This window comes from Sceloporus occidentalis, unplaced genomic scaffold (assembly GCF_023333645.1).
Source record: "Sceloporus occidentalis isolate IW3139 unplaced genomic scaffold, rSceOcc1.0.p SCAF_493, whole genome shotgun sequence".
Lineage (NCBI taxonomy): Eukaryota > Metazoa > Chordata > Lepidosauria > Squamata > Phrynosomatidae > Sceloporus > Sceloporus occidentalis.
Window position 1 is genome coordinate 92,161 of NW_028317473.1, and position 23,593 is coordinate 115,753.

The following is a 23,593-nucleotide window of genomic DNA, read 5'->3' on the forward strand; positions in this document are numbered from 1 at the left end:
CCCTAATCCCCAACCACTCTAATAAGGCATGGAGTATCTGTTATTTAGGGGAGCTGCAGTGAATCTATGCTAGGTCCAGGGGGCTTTCTTTGGTGCAGAGGGAGGGAGGAAGGGGATGCCCACCTCTGCATCGGCCCAAAGGAGGCATATGTCATCTGTGTGTGTCACCAGCAGGATGCTGTTCTCTGTGTCTTTGAGTGCTGCAGGGTTTCTTGCCAAGCCAATCCTAACCCTGCTCCCTTTTCTCAGGAACTTCATTTCGGCCTCCTTGTACACGGCTTTGGGGCCTCTCTTGCTGAAAGTGACAAAGTGCAGGTTCACCAGGACCCCCTGCCACCTGATGGCCAACACAAAGGCCAAGCAGAGGGAGCTGGGCTCCATCAGAAAGAGGCTGCCCAGGAACAGCAGCTCTTTGGTAAGTTGCCATCCTGACTCTTAGTTTCATCTGTGTCTGGGCCAGCTCATGAAAGCAAGCAGAGAACATACTGTCGCAGTTTGGCAGAGAGAGTCCTGGTTAATCCTCTATCACCTCATTTTCTGAGGGGGCTTTGTTAATGTCCTGTTTCACTCTCCTCCTCCCACTTTCCCCCTTCTCCTCAAGTCAGTTCAGCTGCGGCAAAATGTGTTCCAAGTTCAAAAGAGTGTGCAGCCCATCTATTCAAAAGAGGGAGAGGGGAGGAGAGAAAGGGGCAGGGTCTTGCCCTTGCCAGGAGTTGGAAGCAAAAGCAAACTGCTGTGCCCTTCCTCGCTTGTGCGATCTTCATCATTAACAACTCTGGCCATCTTGACCCCCTTCTGGTGTTGTTTGTCCATGTGTGTCTTGTTTTCCCAATCTGTGAAATGCTGGGGGATATGGAAGAATATCTCTGGACCTAAATTGACAGTGGGCCCAGTGGCCCTCAAGCCCAGAGTACTCCCCAGTACTGTTTTGTAAAAATGAAATTTGCCTCTGAAATTAGGTGAGATATGGCTAAATGATTCATTGGTGACTAAATGTACTATACAATGTTGGGATAGTCAATATCTTAATCAAACAATAATATTCCAGAAATGGCCTAAATTATATTGTTTATCATATTACATATTATATGGAAAGGATTTGAGACAAACTGGATCTCAAAGGCTGTAGCTTTTTGCTTGTTTGCAGAATGTAAAGTTTATTTCCTGGACTGAATTCTAAAGTGTTGAAATAATATTTGCAATGCGCCATGTGCTTCCCTCCCCTTTTGTTTAGTCATTTTCTGGATGAGGGCTATTTTCTGTTTCAGGTGACCTTTGCAGATGTGGCAATATATTTCACCGAAGAGGAATGGAAACTGTTGACGAAGAAGCAGAAACTTATGTACAGTTCTGTAATGATGGAGAATTATGACAATGTGGCATCTGTGGGTAAGGAACCTGAATCCATTGCCCTTCCTGTGAAGACTGAGGGCCCTTTCATAATTCACTGTCAGAGCGCTATGATTCCACTTTAGAATTGTAGAATCAAAGAGTTGAAACAGATCACAAGGACCATCTGGTTCAATCTTCTGCCATGCAGGAATAGACATTCAAAGCACCCCTGAGAGATGGCTATCCAGCCTCTGTCTAAAGACCTCCAAAGAAAGAGACTCCACCATTTAAGTGGAATCTCTTGTCCCTGTGGCTTGCATCCATTGTTCCATGTCCTTTTCTCTGGAGTAGCAGAAAGCAAGCCTGCTCCATCCAGAATATGACATCTCTTCAAATATTTGAACAGGGCTGTCATATCCACTCTTAACCTTCTCTTCTCCAAGCTAAACATACCCAGCTCCCTAAGTCATTCCTCAGAGAGGATGGTTTCCAGTCCATTCACCATTTTAGTTTCCCTCTTCTGGACATGCTCCAGCTTCTCAACATCTGTTTGAATTGTGGTCCCAGAACTGGACACAGGATTATTGCAAGTGAGCCCTGACCAAAACAGAATAGAGTGGCACTATTACTTCCCTTGATCTTGACACTATACTCCTAATAATACAGCCTAAGATCACATTGGCTTTTTTAGCTGCTGCATCACACTGTTGACACATGTTCAACTTGTACTCTACTACCATTCCTAGTTCCCTTTCTCACGTAATTTAATTGTCATAACAACTTCCTGTGGAATCTTGGAATTTCTAGTTTTAGTGAGGCACTATTGTTCTCCACTTTGTAAGGATTCTAAATATCAAATCCTAAACTGCCAATTCTGGAATGTTGTGGGAAGGAGCCATGGAGATTAATGCTTTTTGCCCCTAAATGGTCCTCAGCCCATTCCTGAGCAAGTTTCCTGGCTTTTGTGGCCCCTCTTCCAGCCTTTTGAGGATCTGGAGAGGCTTTGTGGGGAGATGGCCTCCCTTGGCCCAACAGTGGCAAAATGGCCTCCACTTCCCCAAAGGGATGCTGTGGGATATTGAGGGGCAAAACATTATGCCATATTTTTATTTTATTTTTTAAATTTTATTAATAACAGACATCACATTACAAACATTGCAAGCACATAAACAAACGTACGTGAAAAATTGGTTTCAATACCAAACCACAAGACAAAACAAACATTAAAAAATAATAACTATGTAAATCTAAAGCATTATACTATTTAATTCTAATATATATCGTGGCTTCCTCAAAGTAAATTCATATTTTACATTACTAACCATATCATATCTCCTAGGTATACATCTTCAAATAAAAAGTTTTTTACTTCAAAATTTTTTAGGCATTCCCATTCCCTTTTTATCTTTTCCTTATCCACATCCTTTAGCAATGCAGTCAATATATCCATCTCCATTGCTTCTTCTAATTTATTTATCCACTCTTCTTCTGTTGGAATTCTTTTCTGTTTCCAGGAACTAGCATAAACAATTCTAGCTATTGTAACCATATATAAAATAATACGTCTATATTTTTTCCACTTCTTTTTCTAATAATCATTTTTCTAATATTATTTTTAATTAATAAAAATAATAAAGGACAAAATGGTAATGTTATTCCTAACATGTTGGACATCAAAGTGTGTATTTCCCCCCAGTATTTCCCCACTTCTGTACACTTCCACCAAAAGTGGTAAAAAGTTCCTCTTTGTTTACTGCATTTCCAACAACTACTGCTTCCATTCTTGTACATTTTGTTTAGTTCATCTGGGGATATATACCAGCAATACATCATTTTAATATAATTTTCTTGATGATTTTGACAAAGTGTGAAAGAATTAGTATCAAGCCAAGATTTTTCCCATAGGTCAATTTTTATTGTATTTTTTGTGTCCTTTGCCCATTTTATCATACAATGCTTCACACTTTCCTGTTCCAAATTCCTTTGCTTCAGTAATTTGTAATATTTTGAACTATGTCCCCATTTATCATCAAAGATTATAGCATCCATTTCATTTTTCTTATCTGTAAGACCATGCTCTTTTTTTAATCAATTTTATATCTTTCAAACATTTGTCTAAACAGAAAGCAATTCTTATTAATCTTGTTCTCTATCCCATTGCTAGGTTTCATTATTAAAGAATTTTTTCTGTTGTTAATAGATCCCTGTATGTTAACTATTTCTGACCCTCCATTTTTGTTCTTCTATAGAAAGCTTCTTGAATAGAGACCCATGATGGTATCTGACTATAAAATTGTTTTTTAACTTTAACCCCTACTCTAAACAATGAATTTCTTGTAAAGTGATGGCAAAAATCTGTATTAGCTTTCATTTTGTCATGCCACAAGAAGGCATGATATCCAAACCTTTTTGTGTTTTCCATTTCTAATAACTTATATCTTAATAATATCCATTCTTCGATCCACTGTAAACAGACTGTATAATCATACAATTATTTCATATTTTTAGGTGACACAATGTGGGATTGTGACACCCCCCCCCCATCCCCAACAGTAATCCATCCCAGTCTTGAAGATGTCTTAAAGCTGTTTTAAGGCTCCTCTCTGGCATTTGACCCTCACCAAAATTGGAAGCCAGGTCCCAGCCCCCTTGTTCTGCCTTTCCTAATACATTATTTGTATATTGAATATCCTGCCTTTCTCAACAAATGGGCCTCAAAGTGTCCCTTTTATGCCTCACACACACTCTGTGTTCCTGTCCGTGATAGAGAGATGGAGGGAATGTGAAAAATAGAAAGGGAGGGGAGAGATGCTGAAGGTGAAATGCTGAAGCAGTGCAGATGGCAAGAGGGAAGGTTGGAGAGAGGAGGGAGAAAGGGAAGGGGACCAGGCCTCTGGGAGCCAGGAGCAAAGCCAGGATCACTTAGCTCTGTGCGGATAGGAAGGGACCTCTGGGAAGGGCCAGGAGAGGGGCCTTGGGGATTGGGAGGCAGCCACCAACCTGACAGATTTTAAGAATTGGATTGAGTGAACTGGTGAGAACATGGCTCAGGCCCTTGTTTTCAGGGATATTAAGGCGCTCCATATAGCAGTTATCAGCAATGTCTATGAAGAGAGGAAAGGTGACACAAAAATTCCTTTTTCTCTAATGTTTTTGTCCAAACTGAGTTTGCTTAGGTCCATGGTTGATTCCAGAGGCCCTTTGTTATCCCAAATGCTGGCATTTGGGTAGGACACCCGCAAGTGCAATGCTTTTAGGGGAATTTAGTACTTAGCTGAAAAGAGAGATATAGTTTGGTTGGGGCAAGAGTGACCTCGGGATTCAGCCCAACTATACCAGGCCCGGAAGCACACAGAACTCCAAATGCATTTGAAATAGGTTTTTATATTTTATTTAGGGGAGAAGCAAAACACACACACACACACACACACACACACACACACACGTAAGCATTCACACACATGCAGAAGAACTAGACAACAATTGGGAGTGGTCAAGAGATGTAAGACTTTCATAATGATAATACTTTACTTAGGCGGATCTGGATTCCAATTGCTGAGGGTTCAAAATGGGAAGAGAAGTCAGGAGCTCCTGTGACAAGTGGGGTTGGCGAGAGCACTGAGATTCTTAACCATGTAAACCAACAGACTGTCTGTCTGTAATTGGACTGACGTCAAAGAACAGCCATCCAGGGCAGATATTTATACTGTAATTGTTGCTTGAGGGCAGAAACCGAGTGTTCAAAAAGGTTTAAATCGATTTAGAATGTTTCCTGGGGGGAAGAATGGTCTGAAACCAAATTGAATGCAATGGTTGCTTGGTACAAATATCTTAGAAAAAAAGGATTAGCACACTGGCTCTCAGATCCATCTTGGCTATGAAATCCAATCGCGTTGAAAAGCCAATATACAGCACAATCTGAGGGTGACGCTCCCAGATACAGCGCAACAATAACATAGCAGAGTACAGAAGCCAATGTCCAGATATAGATATTAGCAATGCACTGACCACTTTCCACACTGAAAAATAAGTCAAAAACACAGTTGATTTCATTGAAATCCTTGGAGAATTTCTCTCTTTAGTTGCAAAATAATACAAATATTTGCAAGCTCTCCTCTCCGACTTCCATCAATTTCACCATCTCTTGTACATACAACTCCAGTGCAATCCACACCAATCCGTATATGAGCTGCATACTGTATTGATTGTGAGTCATCTCCTGGTGCCAAACAGCATGAAGGAAACTCTGCAGTTAGCTTGCATCATGTCTTGGCTCTGACTCGGGACTCAATGGCAGTCTCACAGGATATGATGACACCTGTCAATCAAAGTATTTTTGCACATGGTTAATCGAATATTTTTGCAACAGTCCTTTGACTATCTGCTTCCACTGATTCCCTCAAGGCAGTCCCCATTCTTTGCTAGCTCCTATGAGTAAGAATACGATCAGTACATGGATTTAGGGGCATAAGCAGCAGGGTCATGCTTGGGTTACTTACAGCAACTTTCTTAATTTCATCTCTAATAAGGAGGGGTTAATGAGGGCTAAATCATGAGGTAACACCCTCCTCTCTTAACTCTGATTTTCAGTCTTATCTGTCATTGTCGTTCTTTACAGAAAAACATTTGAATCATGAGAGAGTCCACACAGGAGAGAAGCCATACAAATGCCAGCATTGTGGGAAAGGTTTTTCTTCAAAGTCAGACCTAGTGACACATCAGAGAGTCCACACAGGAGCGAAGCCATACAAATGCCAGCATTGTGGGAAAGGCTTTTCTCGGAAGTCAATCCTAGTGACACATCAGAGAGGCCACACAGGAGAGAAGCCATACAAATGCCAGCATTGTGGGAAATGTTTCTCTTCAAAGGCACACCTAGTGATACATCAGAGAGGCCACACAGGAGAGAAGCCATACAAATGCCAGCATTGTGGGAAAAGTTTTTCTCAGAAGGCACACCTAGTGAAACATCAGAGAGTCCACACAGGAGAGAAGCCATACAAATGCCAGCATTGTGGGAAAGGTTTTTCTCGGAAGTCAATCCTAGTGACACATCAGAGAGTCCACACAGGAGAGAAGCCATACAAATGCCAGCATTGTGGGAAATGTTTTTCTCAGAGGTCAAATCTAGTGAAACATCAGAGAGTCCACAAGGGAGAGAAGCCACACAAATCCCAACAGTGAACTAATATTCTTTTTGTCAATAAGGAATATAAAAAATATATTTTCATTCAAGTGGTGCTAAGGAAAGGCCTTTGTGATTTTGTTTGTAAGCTTTGTCTATCTATATGTCTATGTTTTAAGGTTGTATTTTGTTAAGTTTGGGTTTTTATTGGTAACAGTATATGTAGATAATTACTTTGGGTTGTAGATTGTGGGTCGTGGTATTGGTTAGGTAGTTGGGGGGCTGGGAGTTGTTATATATGAGTTATGGGAATGACAGCTTTTGGAATTTGTGGGATGTTGGCTGAAGAAATTTGGAGTCCGGTATTAAAAGAAAGGGCTAGTTTGTGGGAATGGCAAAGGGGGCCTTGTTACCTGAGGGGCATAGACTGTGAGAATTGGAGGTGGGGGCTACATTTGGAAGAGTGTGATATTTTAGGTTTTGGGGTTTTAATATATTGTTTGGATTGGAGTGGGCAGTTCTGGATTAAAAACTGAATTTCTATGTTTTCTCAATAAAGTTCTTTGGTATTTCAACACACTGGACTCTTTGATGCACAGAAGTTCTGAATTTGCCCAAACTGAACCTTTCTTCTCTACTCAGTCCTCAGCTCCATTGCCCAGCAGAGGCAAATACACACACAAACATACAGGATACACAGAGAGAGCTATATTTCCAAATCAGAGCCTTCCTTTCCTGACTTTCCCTCCTGAGTCCAGCTCTGCACCTTGGGCTCCATTGCGGTCTCTTCAAAGGAAGAAAGGAGGGAAGGAAGGGGAGGCCGCTGACCCCCCGGCGCATACCTTCCTTTCCCGCAAAGGCCGCCAGCGGAATAAGTAACAGCAGCTTTGCCCTGGCAATCCCTGCGCATGCTGAGGAGGGGCCTTTGGGGGCATCTGTTCATGCGCAGTCTCAGCCCCTGAAGCCATTGCTGCCCTCACAGTCTGTTCTGAGGGAGGGAGGAAAGTGGGGAGAACCCTTGTTCATTCAGAGGAATGGCTGGAGCATCTTCTGGGGGACACTTGGGGGTTATTAGAAGGAAGGAAGCCCCTCTTCTCCCTCCAAAGAAAGGCAGGGGTCCTGCCAGGCCTCCTCTCCCTCTTTCCTTCCCTGCCCCCTCCTCAGGAGATTCCTTAGGGCCCAGGTGTTTGGGGGGTTATTATGTTAAAAGGGGGCAGGGGGGACCCTTGGAGAGAGCTCCCTCCCTCCTGGAAATTGGGGCAGAGGAGAGACCTTTCTGATGCCTCATTTGGAGAAGGGTTTTGTGCCAAATAGAAAGCATCACACAGGATAGGGTTCAATAGCATTGGAAGCAACATTTTTTTTTGGGGGGGGGGGGGAGAGAAGTTTTCTCTGGAGTCCTGGGGGACGGGGGTCTGGGGTGGGGGAGAAGAGCTAAAATCTAGGCCAAAGCCAAGAGAAGGGAGACAGAAGATCTCAAAGCTCTGGCAATGCCCTGGCAACCTGGGAACTAGGTTTAGAGGCTCACAGGATCTGGATTGGACACCCCCCTCACATACTTACCTTTTCCTTCACAACAACCCTGCAGAGGAGGACCAAGAGAGAGACCCACAGCCCGAGAAACACCCCCCCCCCCCCCCCGGTTCTGGGAGCATAGTGAAAGGGCATTAGAGCCCCTTGAAGGGATGTTGTTATTATTATTTATTTATATTCCGCCTTTTCTCAAAGGAATCAAAGCGGATTACAGTAATAAAATAACATACAATTTCAGAAATACAATTAAAATTCCAAAACTCCCAACCCTCCCCCCGATTATAAGAAGTATTAATCAACCCCTAAAAAGCTAATAAACAGCAAGAAAATGTAAAACATCCAAAACACAATACAGTAAAAAAGTTTTTTCGGGCAAGAAATGGGTCATTTTCTGAAGGTGAGAGGGGAGGGCAGGAACAACACATGAATAACAATTTCCATAATAGTAAAGATTGCAAGGGTAAGGGTCAGGGGGAGGGGGAGGCAAGTCAATAGATCTAATCTAGTCTGAAAAGGCCTGCCGGAAGAGATCTTTCCTAAAGGCTTCCAAGGTGGAAATATGATGGACCTCATCCGGAGGTCGTTCCAGAGCCTGGGAGCGGCTGATGAGAAGGACCTCTGGGTCACTGCTGAAAGTCTGGTCTTCTTGAGTTGTAGCAGGTTCTTCCCAGAGGACCTGAGTCTGCGGTGGATTGTATGGGAGGAGGCTCTCCCTCAAGTAGTCAGGACCCAAGCCATGGAGAGCTTTACGGGTTAAAACCAATACCTTGTATCTTGTCAGGAAACTAATGGGCAGCCAGTGAGGGATTTAAGAACCGTTGTAATGTGGGCAGTTCTAGAAGTGCCCATAACCAACTTGGCTGCCATATTCTGTACCAATTGAAGTCTCTGAACTTGGCACAAGGGTAGCCCCATGTAGAGTGCGTTACAGAGGTCTAGCCGAGAGGTGACCAGCGCATGTACTTCTGTTTCAAAGTCTCCCTGCTCCAGGAAGCGGCGCAGTTGGCATATCAGCCGAAGCTGATAACAAGTGCTCCTGACCTTTGCATCCACCTGAGCCATCAGATGAAGTGATGAACCCAGGAGCACTCCCAAACTGCAGACAGAACCTTTCAGGGGAAGTGTGACCCCATCCAGAACTGGCTGACATAACTCCATTCCCAGATTAGGGTTCCCTATTACAAGTACCTCCGTTTTACCTGGATTCCATTTGACTATGTTGGGATAGCAGGGTGAATGGAAGGGGAGATAGATATTTGTCAGGCTCCTAATTGCAGCCCTTCTTGCAACACAAAAGGCATATATATAATATGAAACCCCATCAATCCCAATGTAATATGATACCATATGAAAATATAATAAGCATAAACCCATAACAACATAATACAATATAAAACTACCAATAACTCTCTATGTTCCCCCTCCTTTTACAGAGACCAGTCTTTTAAAGTCAAGCCTCTGTTAGAAGGATGATTCCCACACATTCCAGTCCTAGCAAAGAAGCACATTCTTTAGCCATGATCTCCCTACTTCTTTATAGTATCTTCTATTAAAGCACATAATAAAACATATTATTTTAACCCACCATAAATACCATCTATCTTAACTCTAATTTAAACCTAAACCTATAACCCTTATGGCATGAATCCCTAAATGAATAAATGCATGAATAAAGGGATTAATGACATATTGTGACTTCAGGCTGGTGCTCTTTGCCTGCAGCAATGCAATGGGACCATTGTGAATTTAGGCTAATGCTGCTTACGTGTAGGCTTGAGATATGACCATAGCAACCTGAGGCCCATTGCGATCTCAGGCTGATTCTCATTGCCTGAGAGACCGAGATTGGCCCATTGTGACTTCAGTCTGATGCTCCTTGGATAAAGGATTGAGACGGTACTATTGTGACTTCAGGATGGTGCTCTTTACTTGAAGGACTGAGACTGGCCCTTTGCAACCTCAGGCTGATGTTCCTTGCCTGAAAGGTTGAGACCGGAGAACTGTCACTTCAGACTGGTGCTATATACCTGAAGGATTGGGACTGGCCCATTGCGTGTCAGTGTATAAGTGCCCTGTCATAAACATTAAAAATATTAGGGTTTGATTATTAGAGTTAAAGTAGGAGTTATCGTTGTAGTTCATAGTAAGTAGTGTAGAGAGATGTGTTATAGAAAGCATGTAGTGGGAAATGTTAGAAAGACAGATGATTAAGGAGAGTGTTTGCAAAGACGGATGGGGTTGCAGCTGGAGACTGGTTCTCAAGGAGAAGTGAAGCTGGCTTAGGAACAGAGCTCTTCAGGGTGAGGCTGTCTGGGAGAAGGGAAGGGAAGTATAGACAACCTTGGTATCTATGCAACCTCTGCTTGTGTTGCTTTAGCTTGGGAATTGGGGTCTGGTTTAGGGAGGGGTTGAACTAGTTCCTTTGGAATTTAGACTTTGCAAAAAGGTGTTAATGGATGTTTCTGCCTGGATTCATCAATAAACCTTCTTTTGTTTCTAATGAGTTTGATTTTTTGAGCAGAGGACTGACTCTAGATCTCACATTGCAACTTCAGGCTGATGCCCCTTGCCTGAGAGATTGAGACTGTCTCATTGTGACCTCAGTCTGCTGCTCCTTACCTGAAGGATTGAGACAGGACTTTTGTGATCTCACCCTGAGGTTCCTTGCCTGAAAGACTGAGATGGGACTATTATGACTTCAGGCTCGTGCTCTTTACCAGAAGCATTGAGACTGTCCAAATTGTGATCTCAGGCTGATGCTCCTTGCATGAAGGATTGAGACAGGACTATTGTGACTTCGCAAAGATGCTTCTTTCCTGAAGCATTGAGACTGGCCCACTGTGACTTCAGTCTGATGCTGTTGCCTGAAAGATGGAGACGGGACTATTGTGATTTAAGGTTGGTGCCTCTTACCTGCAGGAATGAGATGGGACTATTGTCATTTGAGACTGGTGCTTCAAACCTGGAGCATTGATACTGGCCCATTACGACCTCAGGCTGACGCTCACTGCCTGAGAGATTGAGACTGGCGCAGTGTGACTTAAGTCTGATGCTCCTTGCCTGAACAATAGAGACTGTCACATTGTGACCTCAGGCTGATGCTCCTTTACTGATGGATTGAGACCAAACTATTGTTAGTTCAGGAAGATGTTCTTTCCTGAAGGATTGAGACTGTCCCATTGTGATCTCAGGCGAATGCTCCTTGCCTGAAGCATTGAGACTGTGCATTCAAGCTGATGCTCCTGGGTTGAAGGATTTAGACTATCCCATTGTGACTTCAGGCTGATGCTTCTTTCCCGAAAGACTGGGGATGGCTCATTGTGACCTCAGGCTGATTCTTGTTGCCTGAGAGATTGTGACTTCAGGCTACTTCTTCCTTACCTGAACACATGAGACTGGCCCATTGCAATCTCAGACTGATGCTCCTTTTCTGAAGGACTGACACTAACTCATTGTGACTTTGGGCTGATGTTCCTTCCCTGAAGGATTAAGATGGGCTTATTGACTTCAGGCAGGTGTTCCTTACCTGAAGGATTGAGCCTGGCCCTTAGCGACCAAAGGGTTATGATCCTTGTCTGAAGCATTGAGGCTGTCCCATTGAGATCTCAGCCTGAGGCACCTTTCCTGAAAGATTGTGACAGGACTATTATGAGTTCAGACTGATGATTCTTGCCTGAAGGATTGAGACTGGACCATTGAGATCCTTACCTGAAGCATTAAGATTGTCACATTGTGATCTCAAAGCCATCCAGTCCAACCTCCTTCTGCCATGAAGAAAATCTCAATCAAAGCATATCTGACAGATGGCCATCCAGACTCTGTTTAAAGGCCTCCAAAGAAGGAGACTCCATCATTCTCCATTGAGGGAGTGTGTTCCACTGTCAAACAGCCCTTTCTGTCAGGAGGTCCCTCCTAATGTTGAGGTGGAATCTCTTTTCCTGGAGCTTGCATCCATTGTTCTGGGTTCTCTTCTCTGGAGCAGCAGAAAACAAGCTAGCTGCCTTCTCAGTATGACATCCCTTCAAATATTTAAACAGGGCTTTCATATCACCTCTTAACCTTCTTTTCTCCAGGCTAAACATCCCCAGCTCCCTAAGTCTCTCCATTGTGGTGACCCTCCTCTGGACATACTCCAAGTATGTGAATGTTGATCCTGTCCTCTGGGGTATTAGCTACTCCTCCTAGTTTGGTGTGATCTGCAAATTTGATAAACATGCCCTGTATTAATGCAGGGCTGCACAAGTTGTGTCCCAACAAAGGATCACAAGCGAACGAATCGACAGAACAGAAATACAGAGTAATCATACTAATTCCTCAATAACCAAACAAGATGTAGAAAGAGTAATACAAGATTTAAAAGGAATTAAATCTCCTGGCCCAGATGGATTCATATCTATATTTTATAAAACCTTTAAAAATGAACTGTGAGCATATGACTAAAAATTACAATGAAATATTGGATAATAAAATAATCCCAGAAACATGGAAACTATCTGAAATTATATCAATACTTAAACCCAATAAAGATCCAGCCAATTCGAATCTTATCGTCCGATCACATTAAGCAATCAAGATTATAAAATTATTATGAGAATCCTAGCCAATACATTAAAAAGAATATTTACCTACTTTAATTAAAGAAGAACAATATGGATTTGAGGAAGGCAGATATATTTATGAACCGATAAGGAATATATTTAAAATACTACATCATGCCAAACAATACAAAATAAATTAGCTTTGATGAAACTAGATGTTTAGAAAGCATTTGATTGAATAAATCATGAATATCTATATAAAATTTGTAGGGATTTTGGATTAGGGAAAAGGTTTAGTGAAACCCTCAAAGAAATACATAATGATACAGAAGCACAAATTATTATAAATGGAGAGAAATCAAGAAAATATAAAATGAAAAGTGGAGTAAGTCAAGGTTGCCCTCTTTCCCCTTTATTACTTATATTAGCAATGGAAGCGTTTGCAAATATGATTCGGGATCAGAAGAGATAAAGGAATATGAAATAGACAAAGAAGAGATGAAGTTGGATTTATTTGCAGATGATGATCCTCTGATAATGACACAGAAACCGAATGAAGCTGTAATCAAGTTACTGGAAATATTTCAGACGTTTGAAAACATTTCTGGGCTTAATATTAATTAATATTTAATATGGATAAATCAGAGATAATGTTTATGAATACGAATTGGCCGGAACAAAAAGAAACCCAAAAGGATTGAAATTGGGGATTAAAAGTGTGAGATATTTAGGTGTAAATTTACCAATTAAGTTAGATAATATTCTACAAGGTAATTATAATCAATTAAGGGGGAAATTAATAATCAGATTTCTAAATGGACAAGTAAAAATGGGGAAATGCTAACAAAAATTAGAATGTTTAAAATGATGGTATTATGAAAGATTTTATATTTATTTCAAAGGATCCCAGAAATAATTCCTAGTAAAGTTTTAAAGAAAAGTGAAAGGTCAATATTAAAATGGATATCAGGGAATAAAAAAGGCAGGTTATCTAAGGCATTATTATATGAGCATCAAAGTAATGGAGGATGGGGAGCAACATCCCTGGAATGATATTTTGAGGCGGTTCAATGGCTAACAATGATAGAGGCAGAATAGAACCATGATATAAAGTGGGTTGAATTAGAAAGACGGAGCAATCAAATGGAAAATGTCTCTGTCTTTCAGGGGAAAATATGGGGGGAGGTATGAATTTTAAACATGAGGACACTCTGAGGGGCTGCCATTGGCTGGAATACCAGTCCTTCCCACCATCCCTGGCCCTGATTGGCTGGAATCCCTGTCCCTCCCACCATCCCTGGCCCTGATTGGCTGGAATCCCTGTCCCTCCCACCATCCCTGGCCCTGATTGGCTGGAATCCCTGTCCCTCCCACCATCCCTGGCCCTGATTGGCTGGAATCCCTGTCACTCCCACCATCCCTGGCCCTGATTGGCTGGAATCCCTGTCCCTCCCACCATCCCTGGCCCTGATTGGCTAGAATCCCATTCCCTCCCACAATCCCTGGCCCTGATTGGCTAGAATCCCAGTCCCTCCCTCCATCCCTGTCCCTGATTGGCTAGAATCCCTGTCCCTCCCACAATCCCTGGCCATTTTGTGTTCTGGCATCCATTTTGTGTTCCAGTGGCCATTTTGTTCCAGAACCTTCTCTGAGTCTCAGTTGAACAGAGGCTTCTCTTTCTCTCCTGAGGCTCCAGAGTCAGAAGGAGGCCAGGCTCCTTGGGCCAAAAGGAAGGAAGTGTGTCTCTTTGTGTGTCTTTTGTGTCTCTTTTCTGAGAGGGTTTTCTTATTACACAGCTCTGCTCCTTCTGGGGAACATGAGTTTTAAAGGGGGTCAGAAATGGGAGGATAGTTTTAATACAAGCCTTATTCTTCTTCTTCATAAACATTGGGCTTTGGCTTCTAAGAAGAGGCTTGTCCCCCAAACAAGGCCAAAAGTGGCTCCTTTGGGAGGTTTTAAAAGTCTCCCCAGTTTCCTTATTAATAGATTTTCAGGCAAGAAGGAAGGAGGCAGAACAGAGTAACTCATATTACCAAGAAGGAAACAAACAAACAACAAGAACAACAAAGATAAGGATTAGAAACTAAAACAAGCTACTTATTTTTTTAAAGGAAATCCATTATTAGGAGGGTAAAAAAAAGGATTGGATGCTTCTACCATTATAAAACCAGCTCACGCTGTATCTGCACTGCAGAAATAATCCAATTTGAAACCGCATTAACTCTCCTGGCTCCATCCTGTGGAATCCTGGGATTTGTAGTTCTTTGTGGCATGAGAGCTCTTTGGCAGAGAAGGCTAAGTGTCCCAAAGGTAAAATCCCAGGATTCCATAGCACTGAGTATTTAAAGCGGTTTGAGAGTGCCTTGTTTCTATAGTGCGGATGCAGCCTTCTTGGGAAAGGGGCTGATGCTGGAGAAAATCACTGGGGACCTCTGGAGGTTTCAGCAGATGGTTTATTTGTTTGTTTGTTTGTTTATGATGCACTCATTTCACATCTAGCTACAGGGACATAACAAGGGCCTTCTCCAATTCCCCATCCCCTCATCCCCCACCACTCTAAGAAGGCATGGAGTATCTGTTGTTAGAGAAGCTGCAGTGAATCTATGCTAAGTCCAGGGGGCTTTGTTTGGTGCAGAGGGAGGGAGGGGATGCCCCCCTCTGCATCGGCCCAAAGGAGACATATGTCACCTGCGTATGTCACCAGCAGGATGCTGTTCTGTGTGTCTTTGAATGCTGCAGGGTTTCTTGCCAAGCCAATCCTAACCCTGGTCTCTTTTCTCAGGAACATCATCTCGGCTTCCTTGTACACGGCTTTGAGGCCTTTCTTGCTGGAAGTGACCCAGTGCAGGGCCACCAGGACCCCCTGCGCACCTGATGGCTGACACAGAGGCCAAGCGGAGGGAGTTGGGCTCTAACAGAAAGAGGCTGCTGAGATACAACAGCTCTTTGGTAAGTTGCCATCCTGACTATTCGTTTCATCTGTGTCTGGACCGGCTCATGAAAGCAAGTGGAGAACATACTGTCCCAGTTTAGCAGAGAGAGTCCTGGTCAATCCTCTGTCACCTTATTTTTTCAGGGGCTTTGAAAATGTCCTATTTCTCTCTCCTCCTCCCACTTTCCCCCTTGTCCTCAGGTCAAGTTCAAAAGATGTGTGCACCCCATCAACTCAAAAGAGGGGAGAGGGGAGGAAAGAAGGGAGCAGGGTCTTGTCCTTGCCAGGAGTCGGAGGCACAAGCAAACTGCTGGACTCTTCCTTGCTTGTGTGATCTTTATCATTAACAACTTTGGCCATCTTGACCCCCTTCTGGTGTTGCTTGTCCACATGTGTCTTGCTTTCCCAAACTGTGAAATGCTGGGGGATATGGAATAATATCTCTGGCCCTAAATTGAGGGTGGGCCCAGTGACCCTCAAGCCCAAGGTACTCCCCAGAACTGTTTTTTAAAAATGAAGTTTGCATCTGAAATTAGGTGAGATATGGCTAAGTGCACTATAATTCATTGGTGACTAAATGTACTATACATGTTGGGATAGTCAGTATCTCAATCAATCAGTAATATCCCAGAAATGGCCTAAATTTTATTCTTCATTATATTGTATATTATATTGAAAGGATACAAGACAAACTGGATCTCAAAGGCTGTAGCTTTTTGCTTTCTTGTAGAATTAAAAGTTTATTTCTTGCACTGAATTCTGAAATGTTGAAATAATATTTGGGATGAACCATGTGCTTTCCTCCCCTTTTGTTTAGTCACTCTCTGGATGAGGGCTATTTTCTGTTTCAGGTGACCTTTGCGGATGTGGCAGTATATTTCACCGAAGAGGAATGGAAACTGTTGACGAAGAAGCAGAAACTTATGTACAGTTCTGTACTGATGGAGAATTATGACAATGTGGCATCTGTGGGTAAGGAACCTGAATCCATTGCCCTTCCTGTGAAGAGTGAAGGCCCTTTCATAATTCACTGTCAGAGCGCTATGATTCCACTTTAGAATTGTAGAATCAAAGAGTTGAAACAGATCACAAGGACCATCTGGTTCAATCTTCTGCCATGCAGGAATAGACATTCAAAGCACCCCAAGAGATGGCTATCCACCCTCTGTTTAAAAACCTCCAAAGAAGACTCCACCAAACTCTGAGGGAGTATATTCCACTGTTGAAGAGCTTTTACTCTCAGGAAGTTCCTCCTAAAGTTTAAGTGGAATCTCTTGTCCCTGTGGCTTGCATCCATTGTTCCATGTCCTTTTCTCTGGAGTAGCAGAAAGCAAGCCTGCTCCATCCTGAATATGACATCTCTTCAAATACTTGAACAGGGCTGTCATATCCACTCTTAACCTTCTCTTCTCCAAGCTAAACATACCCAGCTCCCTAAGTCATTCCTCAGAGAGGATGGTTTCCAGTCCATTCACCATTTTAGTTTCCCTCTTCTGGACATGCTCCAGCTTCTCAACATCTGTTTGAATTGTGGTCCCAGAACTGGACACAGGATTATTGCAAGTGAGCCCTGACCAAAACAGAATAGAGTGGCACTATTACTTCCCTTAATCTTGACACTATACTCCTAATAATACAGCCTAGGATCACATTGGCTTTTTTAGCTGCTGCATCACACTGTTGACACATGTTCAACTTGTACTCTACTACCATTCCTAGTTCCCTTTCTCACGTAATTTAATTGTCATAACAACTTCCTGTGGAATCTTGGAATTTCTAGTTTTAGTGAGGCACTATTGTTCTCCACTTTGTAAGGATTCTAAATATCAAATCCTAAACTGCCAATTCTGGAATGTTGTGGGAAGGAGCCATGGAGATTAATGCTTTTTGCCCCTAAATGGTCCTCAGCCCATTCCTGAGCAAGTTTCCTGGCTTTTGTGGCCCCTCTTCCAGCCTTTTGAGGATCTGGAGAGGCTTTGTGGGGAGATGGCCTCCCTTGGCCCAACAGTGGCAAAATGGCCTCCACTTCCCCAAAGGGATGCTGTGGGATATTGAGGGGCAAAACATTATGCCATATTTTTATTTTATTTTTTAAATTTTATTAATAACAGACATCACATTACAAACATTGCAAGCACATAAACAAACGTACGTGAAAAATTGGTTTCAATACCAAACCACAAGACAAAACAAACATTAAAAAATAATAACTATGTAAATCTAAAGCATTATACTATTTAATTCTAATATATATCGTGGCTTCCTCAAAGTAAATTCATATTTTACATTACTAACCATATCATATCTCCTAGGTATACATCTTCAAATAAAAAGTTTTTTACTTCAAAATTTTTTAGGCATTCCCATTCCCTTTTTATCTTTTCCTTATCCACATCCTTTAGCAATGCAGTCAATATATCCATCTCCATTGCTTCTTCTAATTTATTTATCCACTCTTCTTCTGTTGGAATTCTTTTCTGTTTCCAGGAACTAGCATAAACGATTCTAGCTATTGTAACCATATATAAAATAATACGTCTATATTTTTTCCACTTCTTTTTCTAATAATCATTTTTCTAATATTATTTTTAATTAATAAAAATAATAAAGGACAAAATGGTAATGTTATTCCTAACATGTTGGACATCAAAGTGTGTATTTCCCCCCAGTATTTCCCCACTTCTGTACACTTCCACCAAAAGTGGTAAAAAGTTCCTCTTTGTTTACTGCATTTCCAACAACTACTGCTTCCATTCTTGTACATTTTGTTTAGTTCATCTGGGGATATATACCAGCAATACATCATTTTAATATAATTTTCTTGATGATTTTGACAAAGTGTGAAAGAATTAGTATCAAGCCAAGATTTTTCCCATAGGTCAATTTTTATTGTATTTTTTGTGTCCTTTGCCCATTTTATCATACAATGCTTCACACTTTCCTGTTCCAAATTCCTTTGCTTCAGTAATTTGTAATATTTTGAACGATGTCCCCATTTATCATCAAAGATTATAGCATCCATTTCATTTTTCTTATCTGTAAGACCATGCTCTTTTTTTAATCAATTTTATATCTTTCAAACATTTGTCTAAACAGAAAGCAATTCTTATTAATCTTGTTCTCTATCCCATTGCTAGGTTTCATTATTAAAGAATTTTTTCTGTTGTTAACAGGTCCCTGTATGTTAACCATTTCTGACCCTCCATTTTTGTTCATCTATAGAAAGCTTCTTGAATAGAGATCCATGATATTATCTGACTATAAAATAGTTTTTTTAACTTTAACCCCTACTCTAAACAATGAATTTCTTATAAAGTGATGGCAAAAATCTGTATTAGCTTTAATTGTGTCATGCCACAAGAAGGCATGATATCCAAACCTTTTTGTGTTTTCCATTTCTAATAACTTATCATATCTTAATCATATCCATTCTTCGATCCACTGTAAACAGACTGCATAATAATACAATTATTCCATATTTTAAGGTGACACAATGTGGGATTGCCTCTGAGATCCCCTGGGAGGCAATGTCACCCCCCCCCCCATCCCCAAGAGTAATCCATCCCAGTCTTGAAGATGTCTTAAAGCTGTTTTAAGGATCCTCTCTGGCATTTGACCCTCACCAAAATTGGAATCCAGGTCCCAGCCCCCTTGTTCTGCCTTTCCTAATACATTATTTGTATTCTGAATATCCTGCCTTTCTCAACAAATGGGCCTCAAACTGTCCTTTTTATGCCTCACACACACTCTGTGTTTCTGTCTGTGATAGAGAGATGGAGGGAATGTGAAAAATAGAAAGGGAGGGGAGAGATGCTGAAGGTGAAATGCTGAAGCAGTGCAGATGGGCAAGAGGGAAGGTTGGAGAGAGGAGGGAGAAAGGGAAGGGGGCCAGGCCTCTGGGAGCCAGGAGCAAAGCCAGGATCACTTAGCTCTGTGCAGATACGAAGGGACCTCTGGGAAGGGCCAGGAGGGAGGCCTTGGGGATTGGGAGGCAGCCACCAACCTGACAGATTTTAAGAATTGGATTGAGTGAACTGGTGAGAACATGGCTCAGGCCCTTGTTTTCAGGGATATTAAGGCGTTCCATATAGCAGTTATCAGCAATGTCTATGAAGAGAGGAAAGGTGACACAAAAATTCCTTTTTCTCTAATGTTTTTGTCCAAACTGAGTTTGCTTAGGTCCATGGTTGTTTCCAGAGGCCCTTTGTTATCCCAAATGCTGGCATTTGGGTAGGACACCCGCAAGTGCAATGCTTTTAGGGGAATTTAGTACTTAGCTGAAAAGAGAGATATAGTTTGGTTGGGGCAAGAGTGACCTCGGGATTCAGCCCAACTATACCAGGCCCGGAAGCACACAGAACTCCAAATGCATTTGAAATAGGTTTTTATATTTTATTTAGGGGAAAAGCAAAACACACACACACACACACACACACACACATGTAAGCATTCACACATATGCAGAAGAACTAGACAACAATTGGGAGTGGTCAAGAGATGTAAGACTTTCATAATGGTAATACTTTACTTAGGCGGATCTGGATTCCAATTGCTGAGGGTTCAAAATGGGAAGAGAGGTCAGGAGCACTGAGATTCTTAACCATGTAAACCAAGAGACTGTCTGTCTGTAATTGGACTGACGTCAAAGAACAGCCATCCAGGGCAGATATTTATACTGTAATTGTTGCTTGAGGGCAGAAACCGAGTGTTCAAAAAGGTTTAAATCGATTTAGAAAGTTTCCTGGGGGGAAGAATGGTCTGAAACCAAATTGAATGCAATGGTTGCTTGGTACAAATATCTTAGAAAAAAAGGATTAGCACACTGGCTCTCAGATCCATCTTGGCTATGAAATCCAATCGCGTTGAAAAGCCAATATACAGCACAATCTGAGGGTGACGCTCCCAGATACAGCGCAACAATAACATAGCAGAGTACAGAAGCCAATGTCCAGATATAGATATTAGCAATGCACTGACCACTTTCCACACTGAAAAATAAGTCAAAAACACAGTTGATTTCATTGAAATCCTTGGAGAATTTCTCTCTTTAGTTGCAAAATAATACAAATATTTGCAAGCTCTCCTCTCCGACTTCCATCAATTTCACCATCTCTTGTACATACAACTCCAGTGCAATCCACACCAATCCGTATATGAGCTGCATACTGTATTGATTGTGAGTCATCTCCTGGTGCCAAACAGCATGAAGGAACCTCTGCAGTTAGCTTGCATCATGTCTTGGCTCTGACTCGGGACTCAATGGCAGTCTCACAGGATATGATGACACCTGTCAATCAAAGTATTTTTGCACATGGTTAATCGAATATTTTTGCAACAGTCCTTTGACTATCTGCTTCCACTGATTCCCTCAAGGCAGTCCCCATTCTTTGCTAGCTCCTATGAATAAGAATACGATCAGTACATGGATTTAGGGGCATAAGCAGCAGGGTCATGCTTGGGTTACTTACAGCAACTTTCTTAATTTCATCTCTAATAAGGAGGGGTTAATGAGGGCTAAATTGTGGGGTAACACCCTCCTCTCTTAACTCTGATTTTCAGTCTTATCTGTCATTGTCGTTCTTTACAGAAAAACATTTGAATCATGAGAGAGTCCACACAGGAGAGAAGCCATACAAATGCCAGCATTGTGGGAAAGGTTTTCCTTGGAACTCAAGCCTAGTGACACATCAGAGAGTCCACACAGGAGCGAAGCCATACAAATGCCAGCATTGTGGGAAAAGGTTTTCTCGGAGGTCACACCTAGTGACACATCAGAGAGTCCACACAGGAGAGAAGCCATACAAATGTCAGCATTGTGGGAAATGTTTTCCTTGGAACTCAAGCCTAGTGACACATCAAAGAGTCCACACAGGAGAGAAGCCATACAAATGCCAGCATTGTGGGAAAGGCTATTCTCGGAAGTCAATCCTAGTGACACATCAGAGAGTCCACACAGGAGAGAAGCCATACAAATGCCAGCATTGTGGGAAAGGTTTTTCTTCAAAGTCAGACCTAGTGACACATCAGAGAGTCCACACAGGAGAGAAGCCATACAAATGCCAGCATTGTGGGAAATGTTGTTCTCAGAAGCCAGACCTAGTGACACATCACAGAGTCCACACAGGAGAGAAGCCATACAAATGCCAGCATTGTGGGAAATGTTTTTCTCAGAGGTCAAATCTAGTGAAACATCAGAGAGTCCACACAGGAGAGAAGCCATACAAATGCCAGCATTGTGGGAAATGTTTTTCTTCAAAGGCACACCTAGTGATACATCAGAGAGGCCACACAGGAGAGAAGCCATACAAATGCCAGCATTGTGGGAAAGGTTTCTCTTCAAAGGCACACCTAGTGATACATCAGAGAGGCCACACAGGAGAGAAGCCATACAAATGCCAGTATTGTGGGAAATGTTTTTCTTGGAAGTCAATCCTAGTGACACATCAGAGAGTCCACACAGGAGAGAAGCCATACAAATGCCAGCATTGTGGAAAATGTTTTTCTTGGAAGTCATACCTAGTGACACATCAGAGAGTCCACACAGGAGAGAAGCCATACAAATGCCAGCATTGTAGAAAATGTTTTTCTTTGAAGTCACACCTAGTGACACATCAGAGAGTCCACACAGGAGAGAAGCCATACAAATGCCAGCATTGTGGGAAATGTTTTTCTCAGAGGTCAAATCTAGTGAAACATCAGAGAGTCCACAAGGGAGAGAAGCCACACAAATCCCAACAGTGAACTAATATTCTTTTTGTCAATAAGGAATATAAAAAATATATTTTCATTCAAGTGGTGCTAAGGAAAGGCCTTTGTGATTTTGTTTGTAAGCTTTGTCTATCTATATGTCTATGTTTTAAGGTTGTATTTTGTTAAGTTTGGGTTTTTATTGGTAACAGTATATGTAGATAATTACTTTGGGTTGTAAATTGTGGGTCGTGGTATTGGTTAGGTAGTTGGGGGGCTGTGATTTGTTATATATGAGTTATGGGAATGATAGCTTTTGGAATTTGTGAGATGTTGGCTGAAGAAATTTGGAGTCCGGTATTAAAAGAAAGGGCTAGTTTGTGGGAATGGCAAAGGGGGCCTTGTTACCTGAGGGGCATAGACTGTGAGAATTGGAGGTGGGGGCTACATCTGGAAGAGTGTGATATTTTAGGTTTTGGGGTTTTAATATATTGTTTGGATTGGAGTGGGCAGTTCTGGATTAAAAACTGAATTTCTATGTTTTCTCAATAAAGTTCTTTGGTATTTCAACACACTGGACTCTTTGATGCACTGAAGTTCTGAATTTGTCCAAACTGAACCTTTCTTCTCTACTCAGTCCTCAGCTCCATTGCCCAGCAGAGGCAAATACACACACAAACATACAGGATACACAGAGAGAGCTATATTTCCAAATCAGAGCCTTCCTTTCCTGACTTTCCCTCCTGAGTCCAGCTCTGCACCTTGGGCTCCATTGCGGTCTCTTCAAAGGAAGAAAGGAGGGAAGGAAGGGGAGGCCGCTGACCCCCCGGCACATACCTTCCTTTCCCGCAAAGGCCGCCAGCGGAATAAGTAACAGCAGCTTTGCCCTGGCAATCCCTGCGCATGCTGAGGAGGGGCCTTTGGGGGCATCTGTTCATGCGCAGTCTCAGCCCCTGAAGCCATTGCTGCCCTCACAGTCTGTTCTGAGGGAGGGAGGAAAGTGGGGAGAACCCTTGTTGATTCAGAGGAATGGCTGGAGCATCTTCTGGGGGACACTTGGGGGTTATTAGAAGGAAGGAAGCCCCTCTTCTCCCTCCAAAGAAAGGCAGGGGTCCTGCCAGGCCTCCTCTCCCTCTTTCCTTCCCTGCCCCCTCCTCGGGAGATTCCTTAGGGCCCAGGTGTTTGGGGGGTTATTATGTTAAAAGGGGGCAGGGGGGACCCTTGGAGAGAGCTCCCTCCCTCCTGGAAATTGGGGCAGAGGAGAGACCTTTCTGATGCCTCATTTGGAGCAGGGTTTTGTGCCAAATAGAAAGCATCACACAGGATAGGGTTCAATAGCATTGGAAGCAACATTTTTTTTTGGGGGGGGGGGGGGAGAGAAGTTTTCTCTGGAGTCCTGGGGGACGGGGGTCTGGGGTGGGGGAGAAGATCTAAAATCTAGGCCAA

At 42.4% G+C, this 23,593-nt stretch overlaps 1 protein-coding gene across 1 annotated transcript; it reads left to right on the forward strand.

The window, feature by feature from the left end:
• Positions 1-288: 288 nt before the first annotated feature.
• Positions 289-22,693, forward strand: LOC149271564 (uncharacterized). The gene is made up of 6 exons (XM_089507324.1): positions 289-415; positions 1,269-1,389; positions 5,951-6,512; positions 12,957-13,089; positions 16,363-16,432; positions 21,048-22,693. Exons 1-6 carry the CDS (start codon positions 341-343, stop codon positions 22,199-22,201), a joined length of 2,115 nt encoding a protein of 704 aa, XP_089363450.1. The 5' UTR covers positions 289-340; the 3' UTR covers positions 22,202-22,693.
• The last annotated feature ends 900 nt before the right edge of the window (positions 22,694-23,593 follow it).

Coding starts and splice junctions, on each gene's coding strand:
- LOC149271564 (XM_089507324.1), top strand. CDS start 341: ATGGCCAACACAAAGGCCAAGCAGAGGGAGCTGGGCTCCATCAGAAAG. Junction 416..1,268: donor CCAGGAACAGCAGCTCTTTG/GTAAGTTGCCAT, acceptor TTTCTGTTTCAG/GTGACCTTTGCAGATGTGGC. Junction 6,513..12,956: donor AAGCCACACAAATCCCAACA/GTGAACTAATAT, acceptor TACTTATATTAG/CAATGGAAGCGTTTGCAAAT.